Source organism: Zosterops lateralis (genome assembly GCF_965231275.1).
Source record: "Zosterops lateralis genome assembly, chromosome: 24".
Lineage (NCBI taxonomy): Eukaryota > Metazoa > Chordata > Aves > Passeriformes > Zosteropidae > Zosterops > Zosterops lateralis.
Genome location: NC_139784.1, coordinates 6769134 through 6786926, shown reverse-complemented (window position 1 = coordinate 6786926; position 17793 = coordinate 6769134). Strand labels below are relative to the sequence as shown.

The 17793-nt window shown below is 42.3% G+C and overlaps 1 protein-coding gene across 1 annotated transcript in view; it reads right to left on the bottom strand.

The window, feature by feature from the left end:
* TANC2 (tetratricopeptide repeat, ankyrin repeat and coiled-coil containing 2) overlaps positions 1–17793 on the bottom strand; it is a 124549-nt gene that overhangs the window by 92482 nt on the left and 14274 nt on the right. The window contains exons 2-3 of the mRNA XM_083877449.1: positions 16902–16973; positions 12517–12696 (exon numbers count right to left, since the gene is read on the bottom strand). Of these exons, the coding sequence (XP_083733575.1) occupies positions 12517–12696; positions 16902–16973 (252 nt within the window). The remainder of the gene's footprint in view (positions 1–12516; positions 12697–16901; positions 16974–17793) is intronic.

Genomic DNA, 17793 nt, shown 5'->3' with positions numbered 1-17793 from the left:
TCCAGGCAGAGTCTGCCCAAGGAGTTGGCTCAAAATCAGCTTTTGTGCCCAGTTTTGTGTTCTCTCCATGTCAAACAGTTGGATTTCACCCTGTGCTTTAACCTCCTTGCCACAAGAGGATGAAATAATGAAATTTGCTCTCTTTGTGTAAAAATACTGTATTTATCACAGGTTGCTCAACGCTTTATCCAACCCGGCTTTTAACACTTCCAGGAATGGGAAAGCCACAACCTTCATTACCCCCCACAAAAAAATAAATTTGGTATTTGAATTAAATCCTCAAAATCTCTAAGTTTTACTTAAAAATCCTGCCCAAGTTGCGCTGTGTTTTGAAAAGCAAGAGTCGCGGTTTGAAGAGCAAACTTTGGATTTAAAGAGAGCAGAAACAGTTGCTCAGTGCATCCTCCATCCCCATCTTTCATTCACCCCAGCTCATGCCAGAGCCTGACTCACGTTTGGAAGAACCCCAGGAGCTCCGCAGTGCTGTGCAGAGCTGACTTCATTGAAGTCTCCCTCGAAATAAAATGTTTTTTAGTGCTGCAGAGTTATTGATCCGTGGAGCTCCTGGAACAAGTAACTGTCACATTCAGCACAGCTGGACAAAACCCAGCACATGGGAGATGAAGCTTTGGTCCTTCCTCCGGCCCAAAAAACCCTTTATTTGGTTGAGGCAAGAGCCATAAAGAGGAAATTATGGACCAAATTATGGATTATTTTTGCTCTGGAACCCTAGAATGGTTTGGGTTAGAAAAGACCTTAAAAAATGATCCAGTCCCACTTGCTCCAAGCTCCATCCAACCTGGCCATGAACATTTCCAGGGATGGGGCAGCCGCAGCTTCTCTCGGAAACCAGAAGAAATATTCTATCAGCTGTGTGTGTAATTAGGATTTTTTAAGGTATAATTTCTTTTAAAAAAATTTTAAATGAAACCAGTGACAATACATACAATGAAGGTTAACATCCTCTTTACATAATCCAGCACTATTTTACAGAATCCATTGCATAACGGTTTTTCCTTTTTCTATTATTTGCCACTATAAAAGCTTTTTAAATTCCATTCCCCAGCCTCTCTCTCCTCTCATCCCACGTTATCACAGCAGCGAGGGCAGAACAGCACAGAAAAGTGCTGAGAACAATGTGTTGTCTGGAAACATCATACTTGTTCCAAAACTTTTACAAAACATGTTTAGTTTAGGAGATAAGGCCCCGAAACAAGAAAATTGAAGGAAACATAGGTGAAAAGAGGAAAAGAATAAATAAAAAAGCAGGAAAAGAGTTCAGCAGGCTGGTGATGGCAGGACAGCAATGGGAAAGGAGAGCTCAAAAAAGCAACTACATTAATGTGGAAGTTCTTTAAACTGTAGATGTCTGTAACATGAAGGTTTTGCCTGTTACTTCCCCTGAAACTTATTTTTTCTTTGAAAAAAACGAGGAATAACTTTCTCCAAAGGAGTGGACTCTACAATCCCACGGGACTGCAGAAACCTCTTGGAACATTCTTTCCTCCGCTCTGTCTCTTTCCAGATGAACCAAGATATTGCAACCATAAAAGAGAGAAAAGTAAACTGTAAAAAATATCTGACTATTCACAGCCCAAGTAATCCCAAGGTGGAGCATGTGAGACACTGGACCCTGTTCACTACATAAACCACTGTTTATGACCAGGACTGCACAGCTACGAGCCAATATAAATTCATGGCTTGATAACAACATTTAAAATAAAGGCAAGAGATTAAGAATAGATAAGGTAATTTTATTTCTGTGCAAGTCAATCAAATTTTGCTATGCTAAAAATAATTTAGTTGGGTTAGTTGATACCACCAGAGCTGTAATTACGTTGACACATATGCAAAACAGATCCATTCATATGAAACTGGATTTAGGATCCCTATAGCTCTGCTGGTAGCAGCTTCACAGAATATTCTGTCCTTAAAATGAAGCTGCTTATCTGGCAAGGCACAAGTCTGAATTAGCTGAACTTGTTTGTTAACACTTGAAAAACTGCACTATGCAGTAAACAAGGTGGGTTTTACCCAAGGAAATTGCTAATTCAGCCACCTGTTGTTTTCAGTAATTTATGTTTTTTTCCAATTCTTCATTTCCTTGCAAAAATTAAAGGAGCTGTTAGAACTTTGTGTTTTGAGGAGTGATGACTGCTCATCATCCTTTCCTTGCACAGAGGAGCAGGGCCAAGGACACGTAACATGCCTCAAGGATTTAACTGAAATATCAAATAGCCATGGGATTATTTGTGTGAACACAAAGGGCTGGAGGAGACTGTCACTGACACAGGAGTGTCACACTAATCATCATTGAGGGGGATTTAAGACCCAAAACCTTTCTGAGGCTTTGGTGCACACAAATCCCGTGACAGCACCCACGTCCCAAGACCAGGTTGAGTCCTTTAAGTGCAAATAATGGGAAGGCAGCACTCTCAGGGCCCCTTTCCAAGCTGAAAGAGCAACAGCCATGACACGCAACAGGGCCAGGACCATTCACTGACAGAAGCAAACCTAGCTGGTGACTTCCCTTCCAAAAACAACTTTCTCACTTCCACCTACTCACTTCCACGGCTGAGAAGATGAAAAGAAAAGCATAACAAGAGATAAATCCTGTACTGTCCTAATCCTGCCTTCATCTCTGCAGAGAAAATGCTTGTAGAAATTTCAAATTTTAAGCCTTCCACAATCTGGAAACATCCACAACCAAAGAGGCACTGATGGCTCCGTGACGTGCCATCCGTGAGTCTCATCAGACTGGGCTGACAAAACACAGCCACAGGTGACTCTGCGTGCCTGAGAAGAATCACATTCACTTTTTAAAGCAGGGGAAGAATAAATAAAATTAAAAATCAGCCTATAATCCAAGAGCAACACTCAGTCCAACTTTAAAAATCATCCAGTCCCACCCCTGCCACGAGCAAGGACACATTCCACCATCCCAGGCTGCTCCAAGCCCCACCCAACCTGGCCTTGGACACTGCCAGGGATCCAGGGGCAGCCCCAGCTTCTCTGGGCACCCTGTGCCAGGACCTCACCACCCTCACAGGGGAAAAAAAAAAAAAAAATCATCCTAATATCCAATCTGAACCTACCCTCTGCCAGTTTAAAGCCATTCCCCCTTATCCTGCCACCACGAGCCACGGTAAGAACTCCCTCTCTGTCTTTCTTGTAGCTGCTTTATCTAGGAATTTAGGAAATTTATCTGCCTTCTAGCTATCGAGGAATGACTGAGCATCAACAGCTACTCCAGGAAAATCACCACAGAGCAAGGAGAGAGAAGTGCCAAAGCAAATGGTCCAGAGCCAAAGATCCAGCTCAATCCTCAACCTCCTGTGTGGTTTGAGCATCGCTCAGGGGATCTGTGATGAAAACTTGGCACGTGGCTCTGCAATGAGCCCACCAGGACCCTGTTCATGTTGTGCTGGAATGTCCCATCATCCCCAAATTTTTGTGATAAGACCATGAGTTTAACTGAACCTGATCACGGCTTCCTGCGTAGTTAGAGCCACCCAGGTACAAATCACAATGAGAAATTAACTTCTGCAAAAGTAACGCTCAATCTTTGGGGGAGTGACCCAACCCAACACCCCCATGTGGTCATTCCTTCTTCACACAGGAAGAAGTTTCCAAACCGGGTTGTCCTGTTGTGACAGAAGTAGGAGAGGACCAGAGAACGTGCCCAGCTGAAGATAAGGGCTTTTCCTTAGAAAACACGTCACCCAGGAGAATGCAAGGCCTTATTCCACACGACCATCCTGTGAATGCCTTTCTGCTCTCGAGTGCACAGGACATCTCTGAAGGCACGTTCCAGGAGTAGGAGGAAAGACACAGCCAAGGGAAGAGTGATGGCCTGATTTAACTCCACAGGAGGCTTTCTACACCACCTCCTCTTGCTATAGAAACCTCTTAGCTATGTCTAAAAATTAAAAATTCTCACATACCAGAAGTGTAATCGTGACAGATGCTCCATTTTGTGCAGCCCCAGTGTGAAATAAGGACAATTTCTCTCTCTGAGCCTCTGAAAACCCGTGGAGCTTCAAGGCAAATTTTTTTTGCCTTTTAAACACTATCTACACTAGAGAAACTTTTGGGGTTCTCCCTCTGTTGAAGCATCTACACGATTATCTGAAATGTAGAGCCATTATCACCTTTTCCCAGCTCCAGTGCTGTGATGACATGTTTACCACGTCCTCTGCAAGGCTGAGCAGTCCAACAGCCTTGATGCAAATAAAAATATCCTTGAGAAGAGCAAATTCTAAAGGTTCTGCAACAACCTCACATCAGCACCAAGGGGAAAACGTGGGACTGATTTCCTGCATATCTCTATTGCAATTTCTGCTCTGTCAATATGAAAGACAGTTGGGTGTCAAAATAAGACAGATAGGGTTTGTCTTGAAAACAGCACTGAGGAAAATCCATGCTAGAACTGGTAAGTGTCTTTCAAAAGCCAATAAAAATTATATGCCAGTTTTTTTTTCCTTCTCTTTATTTAAGAAAATAAAAGTTACATCTAAACTATCCTGAAACTAATGCAGAAACATCGTGAGTTTGACAGGCTTCCAACAAACAAAACCACAGGATTTGATTGAATTCCAAAAGTTACAAATTTTATTTCTAAATAACTATTTATCTGCATAAATTTCAGGGAGCTTTGCAGCTCCAAAAAAAAATTTAGCTCAGAAATTTTCCCATTTCACACGAAGAGTTACGTTGGTTTAACAGAGATAGAAGTCCATCTGTGAGTGTGCAGGGACACATTCATCCACCTGTTTCATCTCTGCAAGCCCAAATGGTTTCCATTTGAGTATGTGCCTGTCAAAACAAATCACAAGTTCCCAAAATAATGGATGAAGAATCCCAAAAATGGAGAGTAAGAACTGACAAGGAAAAAAAAAAAAATACTCAGCATATGTTATTGCAACTGAATGAGGATCCTCCTTCTCATCAGATTTCATTGCTGGAGACAGAATCCCAGAATCACTAAAACCTCCGAGACCACGGAGTCCAACCTGTGCCTGATGCCCATCTTGTCACCAGTCCAGAACACTGAATGTTCACCACCCTTTCCATGAAAAAATTCTTCCTGAGACATTGGGGTTTGCAACCTTAAGACCATAAAACAGGACTGAAAAATCCAGATGCTTAAACCACGGTGAAATGCTGTGTGTATTTTAGGTAATTTTTTTAAAAAAAGGGATAAGTCGGTAATTCTAACAAAAAACACAAGTTTTCTACTTGTGGAACCTCTAGGCAGACAGAGATTGCAAGGAATCAGGGAAAATTCAATGGACAACTAATTTTGCCTAGAAAAAATACATTATATAGCTGGAACTTCCCAAATCTAATGTCCCTTTGCAGGTAACTGGGTCCTTGGCACTGCTGTGGATTCTGAGACACAGAGAGGGCCTCCCACCCAACCTCCACTCCCACACAGGAACAGGAATTTCAGATCAGTGTCATGCTGACAGCATGACAGAGAATTCAATGAAAAGAAATGCAAGCCTACTGCAAGCCCTATGGTATAAAAATACTTTAAAAAAGTCTCTCCTGACACCAACAATTTTAAGCACAATATTCTTCAAAAAATTAGCTTCAACACGAGCATCAGGCGCTTCAACAGCTTTTCCTACAATTCTACCTTGGCAATGATTGTTTATTTACTTTGATTTCTAGAAGCTCAGTCTTCCAGTGAAAAGCAAATATTTCTTTCCCTCAGCAAGAAAAGGTTTTATAACCCGCTCAAATCAAATTTGTGGTCATTTCAGAACACAGAAGGAAAACAGTATCTCAATCCCATTGTTCTAACATTTTGAAAACAAACCTGGTGCCTGTAGCATTTTCAACTCATTCCTCCCTCACCACTTCTATTTCAGCTGTGCTCAGAAATTGATTTTTCTCATTCCACAATCATTTCAACATTTTGTGTGAGAAAATTCTGCACATCTGAGCGAGGAGGTGACCAAACTCAGATTACGTAAAACTACCGCAACAACTAAAAGACAAACAACCACCAGCAGCATCACTCTATCCGACACTTAACTCCCTCCTAGTAATGGCTTCCTTACCAACCAGCAGCGCCAGGATCCTTTTACTGTACATTGATTTTTCTGCAGTTAGAGGAGGCTGAGGAATGCCAAACACGACCCCAACCAAAGACCACGCACAACAACCACGTCCAAATACTTACAGGGCTTTGCTTGCTCTTCCCATCCCCTGCGTGTGCAGTCAGCCAGGCTGGGAATTGAGGGCTACGGCTGCCTGGAGAGCACTCTGGCACAGATCCTCCTCCGATCCCTCCCTCTCCCTAGCGCTGGCTCCATCCTGCTGCTCCCCACGTCAGGGTGATGTTACAGGTGACACCTCCCGCTGCTGATGTCAAGCTCTGTTCCTAAAAATCACAAGCGCCGTCTCCCTGCAGCGCCCACTTGTCCCTACAAGGATCACCTGCACATCCTCTGGGTGCCAGGAAGGATTCCAGGTCTCCAGGAGGATTCCAGAGAAGCTTACAGACACACACAAGCCTTTCCTCTTCGTCAAGTCTCCCAGTGTTACAGAGCTGCTGTAATTCCTACCAGAATGCTGCAGCAAATGTAGCCTCTACGCCTCCCTTGGGGGGGGAAAAGGAAGGATTTTTTTACAGTTTCTTTCTGTGGCGCAGCTTAATTTGCTCCTTTCCTAAAGCGAACTGCAGAAAGAACAGGGAAATAATGGATCAGGAGACCAGAGCGATTGACTCATGGATGCTCTCCCAAACATTTTGGAGTAAGCTGAGGGGCTGGTGATGCAGCCCAGGACCAGAGCTGATGAATGGTGCAGTGCTGCTGTTGTCATGGCAACTAAGAGGAAAAGAAAAAAAAAAGGCAGCACCATATAAGGAGCTGTGACATGGATTCTGGGAACAATTTATACTGAAAGGCTGTAAGCCCAAGGATGCTTTAAAGCTGCAGCACCCCCTTGGTTGGGGACAGGTTTCATTGTCCACATTGAGGCAGCTGGCACAAATTTCTGACAGGATTGCATCCAGCCCGGACACGTTTGCATCGGGAGAGCTGCACTAAAACAACACGATTCTGCAGTGTGTGCAAATAACTTCAACTGAAATAATTGAAATTATTAATTAAGAGAAATGATTCGTTAATGGCTGGACACTAATAAGGACCCAAACTAACACCTGTGAAAACAGAGCACCCCCAGGTTCAGCAGCCCCACACAGGTGAGGAGCTCTGTCTTTACAGAGCAAGGCTGAGATGAGCCAAACTGCAGCACCATCAGGTGGCTGAGTGCCTGAGCGACACTGCCACCAACACAGATCCTGCCAGGCCTCCCAGAGACAGGAGAACATTCCCAAATTAACCCATAACCCAGGCACTGCTGGGCAAGGGAGGCTGGCAGAGCCCCCAAAGCCTCTTGAGGTATGGCAGAGCAGAGAAAACCAGCTGCATGTGCAACACTGGGGAAAAACACAGTATTCTCCAGAACCATCATCAGCCGCTTTTCACTTAATGCATGAGCTCAAACAGACCAAACAATGAGGGAGAGAACAGCCACTGTCGCATCCAGCAAAACCACAACACTGCAGTGCTGGAGCCTGGGCTCAGCAACTGAAACTTTAACCATCAGAAACGCTTCCCATTGATGATTAATTTTATTTTTAGACACAGAATCGCAGAATGACCTGGGTTGTTGAAAGGGACATCAGACATCATCCAGTTGCCATTGCTGTGCCCATGGGCAGGGACACCTTCCACTGTCCCAGGCTGCTCCAAGCCCATCCTGCCTGGCCTTGGACACTTCCAGGGATTCAGGGGCAGCCACAGCTGCTCTGGGAACCTGTGCCAGGACCTCAACACACCCACATCACATCACAGAATCTTTGTTATAGTTGGAAAAGACCTTGGAGATGATCAAATCCAACCATCAACCCTGCAACGCCATCACATTCCACACTTAACCCTGCAGTCAAGTGCCAGAGCCACACATTTTTTTTGAGCACTTCCAGGAGTAGTGACTTCACCACTTCCCACATGTGGCAGCAGTGACAGCTTCCCCCCAGCACTCCCACCCCTGAAGCTGTGCCTCGTCATCTCTCACGCTCCCACCCAGCTGAGCTGGTACAATCTGGAGAGAACAAGTGGTCTGGGGGCTGCAATCATTCATCTGGGCTTATCACGCCACTAAACAAGAAGCAATAAGTTTTCAAGTAGAGAGATCTGAGCTATTTAGTTCCACAATTACAGTTAATATCAAAAAAATACTGAGCCATTTGCTGAGGCTGTAGAGAAAGGAGATGTGACACTCCTCGTGGCTACTCCCAAGAGATGAAAGGGGAGTATATTTATATATAATTATATATAATTTATAATTAAATTAAATATATAATAATAAATATAATAAATTTAAATTAATTTATAATAAAATTAAATATAATAATTTATATATAATCATATATAATTTATAATTAAAATAAATATACAGTAATTAATATAATAAAATTAAATTAATTTATAATAAAATTAAATAATATATAATTATATATAATTTATAATAAAATTAAATATATAATAGTAAATATAATAAAATTAAATTAATTTATAATAAAAATTAATTTATATTTATATATACTGAATTTTATTCTTAGGGAAAGTTCCCACATTCCCCAACACAAGGGAGGAACGCTCTCAAAGAGAGGATCTGCAATGAAACCAGTTCCCCAGGCCCATGTCTTTGAAAACACTAATTCAGCAGGAATTAAGGAAATAAGCAGCTAATTCACACTGGATACTGCAGGAGTCAGACCTCTAAGAATCCAAACCGAAACATCTAGGCCAGCTTTTTGTTAGAAAAACATGATTTCTTTCCTAAATTTCTTGCTAATATTCTCCTCTCTTCACTCTCTGCACAGGCACTCACACACGTGGCTCTTTCTAAGAGAATCCCAACGCTTGCAATCTGTCATTCAATAGAAAAAAAAAAAATAGCAACAGCCAAGTACAGTGATGAATAAAATTATCCCTGCGCATATAAATGTACAATATGGAAATGAACACTCCTTCCCATGGAGGAGGAGGAGGAGGAGGAGGAGGAGGAGGAGGAGTGGGATGCAGCAAAGGGCTTTGTGCAAACCCTCTGCACATGGTGGGTTCCACAGGAGTGGAATGAAACATCATGAGCTGAGTCTTTCAGTCCAGCATCTCCTTTATTAACCCAATGCACGTATTTTTGGCATCCATTCCCAAAAAGCACTTCCATACATTCATCCCTAAGCGCCCTCCTGGAAAGCACTGCTGTCCTCAAGGCAGGTACACAGAGCACCTGAATTATTCTCATCACAGTTATGGCTTGGAGTCAGCAATAACACAGAATATTTATAGTATATAATAATAATAATATAATATATAATAATAATAATAATATATATAGTATATTTCTGTATAGCAGAATATTTAAGCCCACTGTTTAAAACAGAATATTTAAGCCCTTTGTGCAGCAAGCACGGTAACTTTAAATGCTAATCTTATTGCAGACACAAACCAAAATGGTGTCTTCCATTCCTTATCCTGGGCTGGGAGGGTGGCAAGTTTTTCTTTCTCTTTATCACACACTTTTCACGTTATTTTTGTTAATAAAGCCACTACTACAAAAGAAATTAAATAACACACACTGAGGTTGAACGTGCTGATTTAAGTATGTTTTCAGGCAGTGCTAAACAAGAGGTGACACAGGCAGGAGGGGCAGAGCTGATTACTTAAACTGACTATTACTTCACCCCTTAGAGCCACAATGATGGTAGTTTTTCTTAAATCACCAGACTATTCAGCAGAGTGGAAATTGCACCCACGTGGAATATTTAACACCCTCTGAATCCAGCCAAGTGTTCATATCCAGCAAACCCAGATACCAACATGTGAGCGACCTTAGTTCCTCTGGGTAGAAAACTCTCAACTCTGGAATGTGTTTCTGAGGCTTTTTACCAAAAATGGACATTTTAACTTCTTCCATGCTCTGAAAATCAGTTTCAAAAATCCATGAAGCAACTGTCAGCTGGACAAAAGCCTCTCTTTTTAATTTCAGCTTTCCAAAAATCACCTTTCACCCCTTTTCCAACAGAAATCGCTGTTGTATTGTGTATGATTAACATACCCAATATGGAGACAGTATCAGTGGGAATAAAACAGAGCACAGGAGGAAATCATTACAGAATTACAGAAACATGGAATATCCTGAATAGGAAAGGACGCACAAGGATCCTCACAGTCAGCAAGCCCTGGTGAAACCTCTCTGGCCATTCAGTGTCCAGCTCCTGGTGCCTTGGTTTTTATGTGAAAGCACCCACAGTCAAGTGATGATTTTTGAATCAGGTTTTCAGTGTGTTGTGACAGCATTTACAAGGCTTCTGTAAAATCAGAGAGGGGTTATTGGGTGGAACTGGGCAGAAATACATAAAAAAAAATAGCAAAAAGGCAGTGAAGTTGTCTTCACAAACCTAGTTAATACTAGGTTTGTGAAGACAACTTCACTGCCTTTTTGCTATTTTTGTTTTATATAGGGTGCAATTTTTGCAACTTTTGTTTTATAGAATGTGCTGGTTTACCAAAGAATTAAAACGAGGAGGGTCTTTACCAACTGCCAGTCAATATCCCCTAGCAGAAAAAAAAAATCCCAACATTTTATTTGCTCACACAGTACATGGTCAGGGGAGGTTTAGGCTGGACACCAGGATAAAAGGCTCTTCCCCCAGAGGCTCCCCAGGGAATGGGCATGGCCCCAAGGCTGCCAGAGCTCCAGGAGTGTTTGGACAGGGCTCTCAGGCAGGGTGAGACTGTTGGGGTATCTGTGCACGGCCAGGAATTGAACTGGATGATCCCTGTGGGTCCCTTCAAGGTCAGGATATTCCACGCTTTAATGATTTTTTTTTTTTTTCCTGCTGCTGAGGGGTATTCTTTTTTAAATCTCTCAGATTGATAGTAAAAGACAAGACAACAAGGAATAGTTGAGGGAATGTGATAAATACAAAGAGCAGCACTGCTCTTCCAGCTTCTTTCCATGTCACTTTAACGAAAGTAAACAAATTCCTACCATGATTTTGGGAGGATGTCAAATAAACAGCTTTGTTTTACAACATCAACAGTAAATTAAACTAATAATTTAAAAAAAAAATCTTCTCCACCAATGTATGGAAACACATCCTGAATTCTAAGTGTGTTGGCAGCTTTGCTGGAGTCATCAAGACAAGGATGTGCAAAGCACGAGCAGAGGTTTGCCTGGAGTATGGGACTGGGTCCAGCTGGAACAGGATTTTTAAAGCGGATGGAAAAGGCAAATTGTGCAAGTACAAGACAAATGCAGTCACCTCCCCAATCCATTTCCAAAAGTTTTGTGTGAGCCCCCCAAAATGAACCCCTGAACAAAACTGGATGCCTACACTTTTCTCCTCTTCCTTCTGTGCAATAACAGTTATCAGCATTTTATTGACACCTTGGTTTGTACCTGACTTGTTCAGGTCTGGATTTCATGGCATATAATTTCCCAACCACACTGACAGAGGAATATGCACTTTCACCAGGTGAGCACAGGCTCTAGAGAGGTCCCAACCTCTTGAGGTTTGTAGGAATCCTCGTCCCTCTCTTTAAATTACCACCTGCAACAGCTGCTGCTGCAATTCCAGGACTTTGAGGAATAAGTGATAACGCTCCAAAGAGCAGCCCTGGCCAATCATGGAATCATAACTCTGTCACAACTCAGAATCTCTTCCCCCACATCCTTTCCAAGCTCTCCTTTCACCAGAAGGCAAAGGAAACAAAAGGCACCAAGTGTGTCAAAGCCCCCTTTTGTACACATAGGTCAGATTATATCCAGTAAAAACTCTCTGTGGAGGTTTCCCTCAGTACAAGCACAGGAGCCTGGCTGACCATAAACCTGGGCACAGAGGGAGGTCAGATTTTAGGCAAGAAGCAAGTTTCTCACAAACTGTTACCAGTAGAAATACTTTTTTTTTCAGGCTTTTATACGGATGTTGGATGCCATGTGCTTTTGAAAATTACACTACTGCACCATCTCTAGGTATTCACACCACAGTCCTGACAGGTTAGATAAACAAAGCGGTATCTAAAAATGTGTATAAACCAAAAAAAAAAAAAAATCACTTTGCTACAGAAATTCATAATTTCTCTGATATTCTCTCAACATTCAAAATTTAAGCATCAGCTTCTTTAAAATCACTGTAACGCTTCCACTGTGCATAAACAGCAACACAAAGTGGAATTAAAACACCCTCTGATCGAAATTTCTCAAAAAGCAGAGAGTATTTGTAAACCAGAGAGATCTTTTTCAGCAAAGGAAGATTTCTCTGTCAACGCAAAAAAAATCCAATCCATCCCCGGGTTTGACTGAAGCAGATGCTGCAATAAACAAGGGAATGACTTCGATACAGAAAACCGTTCAAAGCTTTTTTTCTTACAGATTTTTGCACCAATGGACCTCAAAAGCCCCAGTGAACTTTATTTAAGTCCTTACCAGTTAACTTCTTCACAGGTTGGAGCCGAACACTGATAGACTGATGTGTGAGTAAGGGGGAGGATGGAAGGGAGCGGGACATGCCCTCCATTATCCGAATGTGCTGCATACCTTCGGTCACTGCGAGCGGCGGAATAGCGTAGTCGGGTTCAAAAGCACAGTCGTTCTCTGTGGAGGTGCCTGATGGGGGAGAGGAAAATAGAAATGAATTGGTTAGAATGCAAGGGAAAAAAGAATCCTGCTGCCATCATTCCAAAAGGGCTGGCTGGTGGAAGAGCTGTGCAGAGCTGACTTGCAAACTCCTTGTTCCCTTTGCACACTGGTGAAGAAATTTGAAAGAGCGCCTCAGTATCCCTCTCTATATGATGAACAGCAGAACCATGAAGAATTTCTTTCAGTGTTCTTAATTTGTCTTTCAGAGTCCTAAAAGTCACCAGTTTTCAACATAATGACCATAGGTTTAGATTGTCAGTTTCTAATAAAAATCCTCCCAGCTAAATTTAATTTCAAAAGGAGAATCTTTAGCCTTAAAAACTCTGCAAACCCCCCAAATAAAATGAACAAATGCCTCTAGAAACAGCCAGCAGCTCCAACTCTGCCAAGAGACACACAAAGCCCATGTGGGCGTCACATCGCTACAGATCCACAATGGAATACATGGAATAGCATGAGAACAGGTGAAGACAGAGCAATTAAAGGACTCATTGCTAATTGTAATCAATATTAATGAACAGTGAAGGGTGGTTCAGAAAAGCAAGAGTCAGGAACCATAAGGTTCCTCCTATTAGCTGCAGATACGGAAACCTTGGGACACCTGGATCTCCACTCCTGTCAGGTGAGATGAACAACCTAACCCAGACAACAATAATTCATATGCACAAAAACCAACCCAAACTGTTAGCGTTAATATTTCACTAATATTTCAATAATGTGAGAAGGCCAGACTTGTGTCACACTGCTACAAGATGGGATTTTAGCTCTTATTGGCTGCTGATGTTTTCCCTACATAAAGACACTCCTCACTGGATTTCCACTGGATAGCTACGCTGTTCTCAGTGGCTTGTGAGAGTGTGTTAATAAGAGAAAATGTTTGCTGGACAGAAAGAGAGATGGACAAGAGGGGGAAAAGACAGAAGGGTAAGAGCCTCAAACACATGGAACTTCAGAGGAGACGATGGACGAGCTGTATTCCCAATATTCAAAATAAAATGTGAACAACCCAACATATCGTCTGGAAAAACCCATGTTGAAATAACTGTCAAAAAATCTTGGACCAGTTCCTGAAAGGTTCTAGGAGGCTGCAACACCGATGACTAAAATTCATCCATATTCCTGATGCCAGCACTCTGGAATGTCTCTCAGCAGTTTTGTATTGCTCTTTACACGAAAGCCAAGTAAGAAGCACTGACTCCCTTCACGCTTACACTGGTTTTGACAGTTGAAACCACAGCTCACTCTCTGCTTGCTCATCACTCACCAGTTACCACGAGCTCTCTGCAGGCTCTGCCAGGCTCACCGCGACTGTCAGGGAAGACAAACCATCGTGGTATCCAAAACTAGCATCCAAAAAGCCAACCTGTGGTGGGTTTTTAAAATACATTTGGCACCAGGCATGAAAGGAAAAGATTTGCCACCAATGATTCTGATTCTTAAAAAATAATTTCAATTGCCTCAGGCTAAATTTTAAGGAACTTTATAAACCACGGGCATCTCCTGCAGCTTTAAGTCTATGGGCATTTCACTGGTTATTATAGTGTAAGTTCCCAGTGTCTTTGATCAATCTACTTAAAATCAAAGGAAGTGTCTTATATTGAAATAGAAGTAATTATACGTTGGCAAAGTTTTCCCTCTTAAATGGCAAATGCTTTACAAAAAAACAGTGAACTCACAAAACACCCACAAGATACTACCTTCATTTCACTTGCATCAAAATTTCTCTCTCTTCCTTGGCAGAGTAAATAAACACACAAACAAAACCCCCTGAAACGGTTTGAAATTTGTTTTGGATCAGAAAGAATATTTGGCTTATCAAATCCTGGAATTAGGGCTCATTGATGGCTGAACTGGAACTTTTAACAGTTTGCTTATATAATACATTCAAATAAAGTGTTAACTGCAAAGCGCATATTTGAACTAATGAACTGTTTATTGGGATTTTCCAAGATTATCACAGAATCATTCAGGTTGGAAAAGACCTTTAAGATCATCAAGTCCAACCCAACATCACCATGTTTAGTTTACCACTAAACCACATCCTCAAGTGTCACATCCACGTGTTTTTGGAACATTTCCAGGGATGGTGACTCCATCGCTGTCCTGGCCGGTCTGTTCCAAGGCTCGACAATTCTGTCCTTGAAAAACATTTTCCTAAACCTACCGAACCAAAACCTCCAAGCTGAACCTCCCCTGGCACAGTTTGAGGCTGTTTCCTCTTGTCCTGCCAACGAAGCTTTGAAGACACTTGGGCATCACACACACGGTGACACGGAAGGTCAGACAGCGGGAAGACAACTGCCCCATCTCAGCTGGATCCTTTATACAAGGATAATAAACTTCCTTAACCCACCACCATGAAAAATACCCTTTAGCACGTGCAGACAGGTTTCAAGTGATGGGCACAGAGCTGGGAAAAGTTAGAAATAATGCTTCTACAGAGCAGAAAGACTTCTCCTTCAATGCTGCAGAAAGTCTGCCTCTACGATTGCTTCCACTGATCCAAATGGAAATATTTAGCTCAGAAGCTTGTTGCTCCAAGAACTTGGAAGCTTTTTAGACTTTTCCCTTTCTATTCCCTCTCACACTGAAACTTCTTGCTAGTTATTGCAGTTCCTTCACAGTTACAGTCACCAAAGTGAAGAGGTACAGATTGCTGATTATTGGGCAAGGATTTGCAAAAACAAAAAAAAAAAAATCCCCTCTTCCTTTGCCAAAACCCATTGTCTTTTCCACAGCAGCAGAGATGCAGAATAGACGGGTTGAAAGGGAACCTGAGAGAAGAGAATGTGTTCAGGTAGTTCCCAGCAGCGGCTGCAGCTGAGCTGTTCTGTCCCATAACAAGAAACCATTGGGCACAAGGCAAACAAAGGGAAGGACATGGCAGAGTAAAGCTCAGCCTCCGGCACACAGTTACACAGCAACAACTTCTTCTGAGCTCAGAGTTGTGAAAAAACAGCCCCCCTCTCTGAACATCAAAGCACTGCTCCTCGTACACGAGCTGCCGTGGCGTAACTACAGCTACAAATCCCCTGGTTCCTTCCTAATTTTACTTTAACTCTACTTGAAAACAATAAAATTCAAAATAATAAATTTAAATACGGTAATTGAAAGATCCTATGTGAACAGATCAGTTGACACTTCGGAGCTTCAGGGTTTTAACTACCAGTTCCAATCCCTCTAATTTTGATCAGCTTCAGTCGCTCAAAAATCATCTCACCCAGGCAACACTGGAATAGTGCCAAAAAAAGGACAATTCTCTGGAGAAAATGTCCCCATAATAAGTCATTAGGACACCATGACAACAACAGGCTTGAGCCTAAATGAAAGGAAAATTATTGCTGCAATCCCAAAGAGAGAATAAGTCAATGCACACAGAACCTACTAGAGCCCTACTTCCAAAAAATGCTGCTCAATCTCAAAGCTGTGTGAGAATACAGCATTTTTACAACCCTCACAAATGAGAAAATGCTTAAAACTAAATAAACCTGCTTCAAAAGGACACGTAAGCCAACACAGATGTGCGTAAGACCGGCTGCTGTCAGGGACACAAATCCCCATTACAGAGCTCTGTGTAGTGTTAACCAACCACCAAACCTACTCTGAGTGATGGATATTCAACAAAAGAGGCTGTTTGAGTGTTATTTAAAGAATATAAAGCCTGGTTTTAGTACTTCCTTCCTTGGATGTTTTGTCCTCTTGCTGTGGGATGAAACAAAGCAAAGCAGAAGATGCAGACAGGTACACATGGGTGTTCTACCACTGCAGGGCCTGGGGAAGGATAACCTGGTTATGGTGAAGCCATCAGGTTCCCCCTTTGACATCAGGGGGAAGGCAAGTAGAAACTTGGAAACCCAGTGTTGATTTGGGCTGGGATGTGCTCGGGAATTCCAGCACCACCAGCAGAACACTCTGTCCCTATGGCTGCAGTTTGGAGAACCTGTGCTTTGTAGGTCCACCCGTGCCGTGCCAGGAATTAGGTTAAACTCCTTCAGCCACTCAAAGATTGTTCTGGTTTGTGACTTTCAGTAGGTTGGCAGCTGTGTGGGTAATAACCATGGGGTACAAAGTCTGTCATGTCACAGGGTTTGATGAGAAACACAACACGTGGGAGGTATCAAAGGTGAACAAAGGAGAGGAGTCCCCGAGGCAGAACAACACTCAGGTTTTACCTTGCCCAGCTCGGCTCTGACGGGAGTCTACACTTGCCTGTCTTCGGTCTGGTGGCTCCTCGTTCCCTCCATCTGCATGAGAACCAAAACAGCACAAGTAGAACATCATAGTGGACAGGTCAGGCAGACGCAACTTTTCCTTCAGTCCCATCACCTATCTCAGAGGAACAGCAGGACAGAAGGTCCCTCTGGCAGACTGAAACTGGGGAAACTGCTGCTTGACTCTGCTGCTCCTTCCACCTTTGCCCCAGCTCACTGCAATGAAATCCATGAGGTCCTCAGGATAGAGGGAAGGTTTTACTTGTTCCTATTGATCCCACAGATATCTGAATGAGATAAAAACCAAACTGTGCATCTTCAAAGAATTCCTTCACTTTAGACTGTAATATCAAAATATAAAAATATTAAGCATTGGAATAAAGAGATCCAGAAAAAAGGCAAAAAAAATATTTGAAATATGAAATTGTGTCTCTTTAAAATTATTTGTCTGCTAAAAATCAGGAAGGCTGGGAAGAACAAAACTTCTTATTACATCCTCTTGAAACTGTTTAGGAAAGCAGCTCCAGTTAACAAATCCCAAATCCATCTGGGTAAATGCAGAGTGGGACACTGTGTACAATATTATTCAATTAATTACAGGCTGCTCTTCATTGATCAACTGACCAGATTAGAAACAATAGATACACCCATCAATACAGATGCTTGAGTACATGGAGTTTCTGGCAGCTGAGAGCAAAAAGAAGTCCAGCTCTGCAGACTGGGAAAAAGCAAACCCAGGGATTTCAAATGCAGGCTGTATTTCAGCAGTCCTTACCCCTTATGGCAGGGGAAGCTTTTAAAATCTTTAAAAATAGTTTTGAAAGAACTGAATTCTTAAATAGCTATTTAAAAA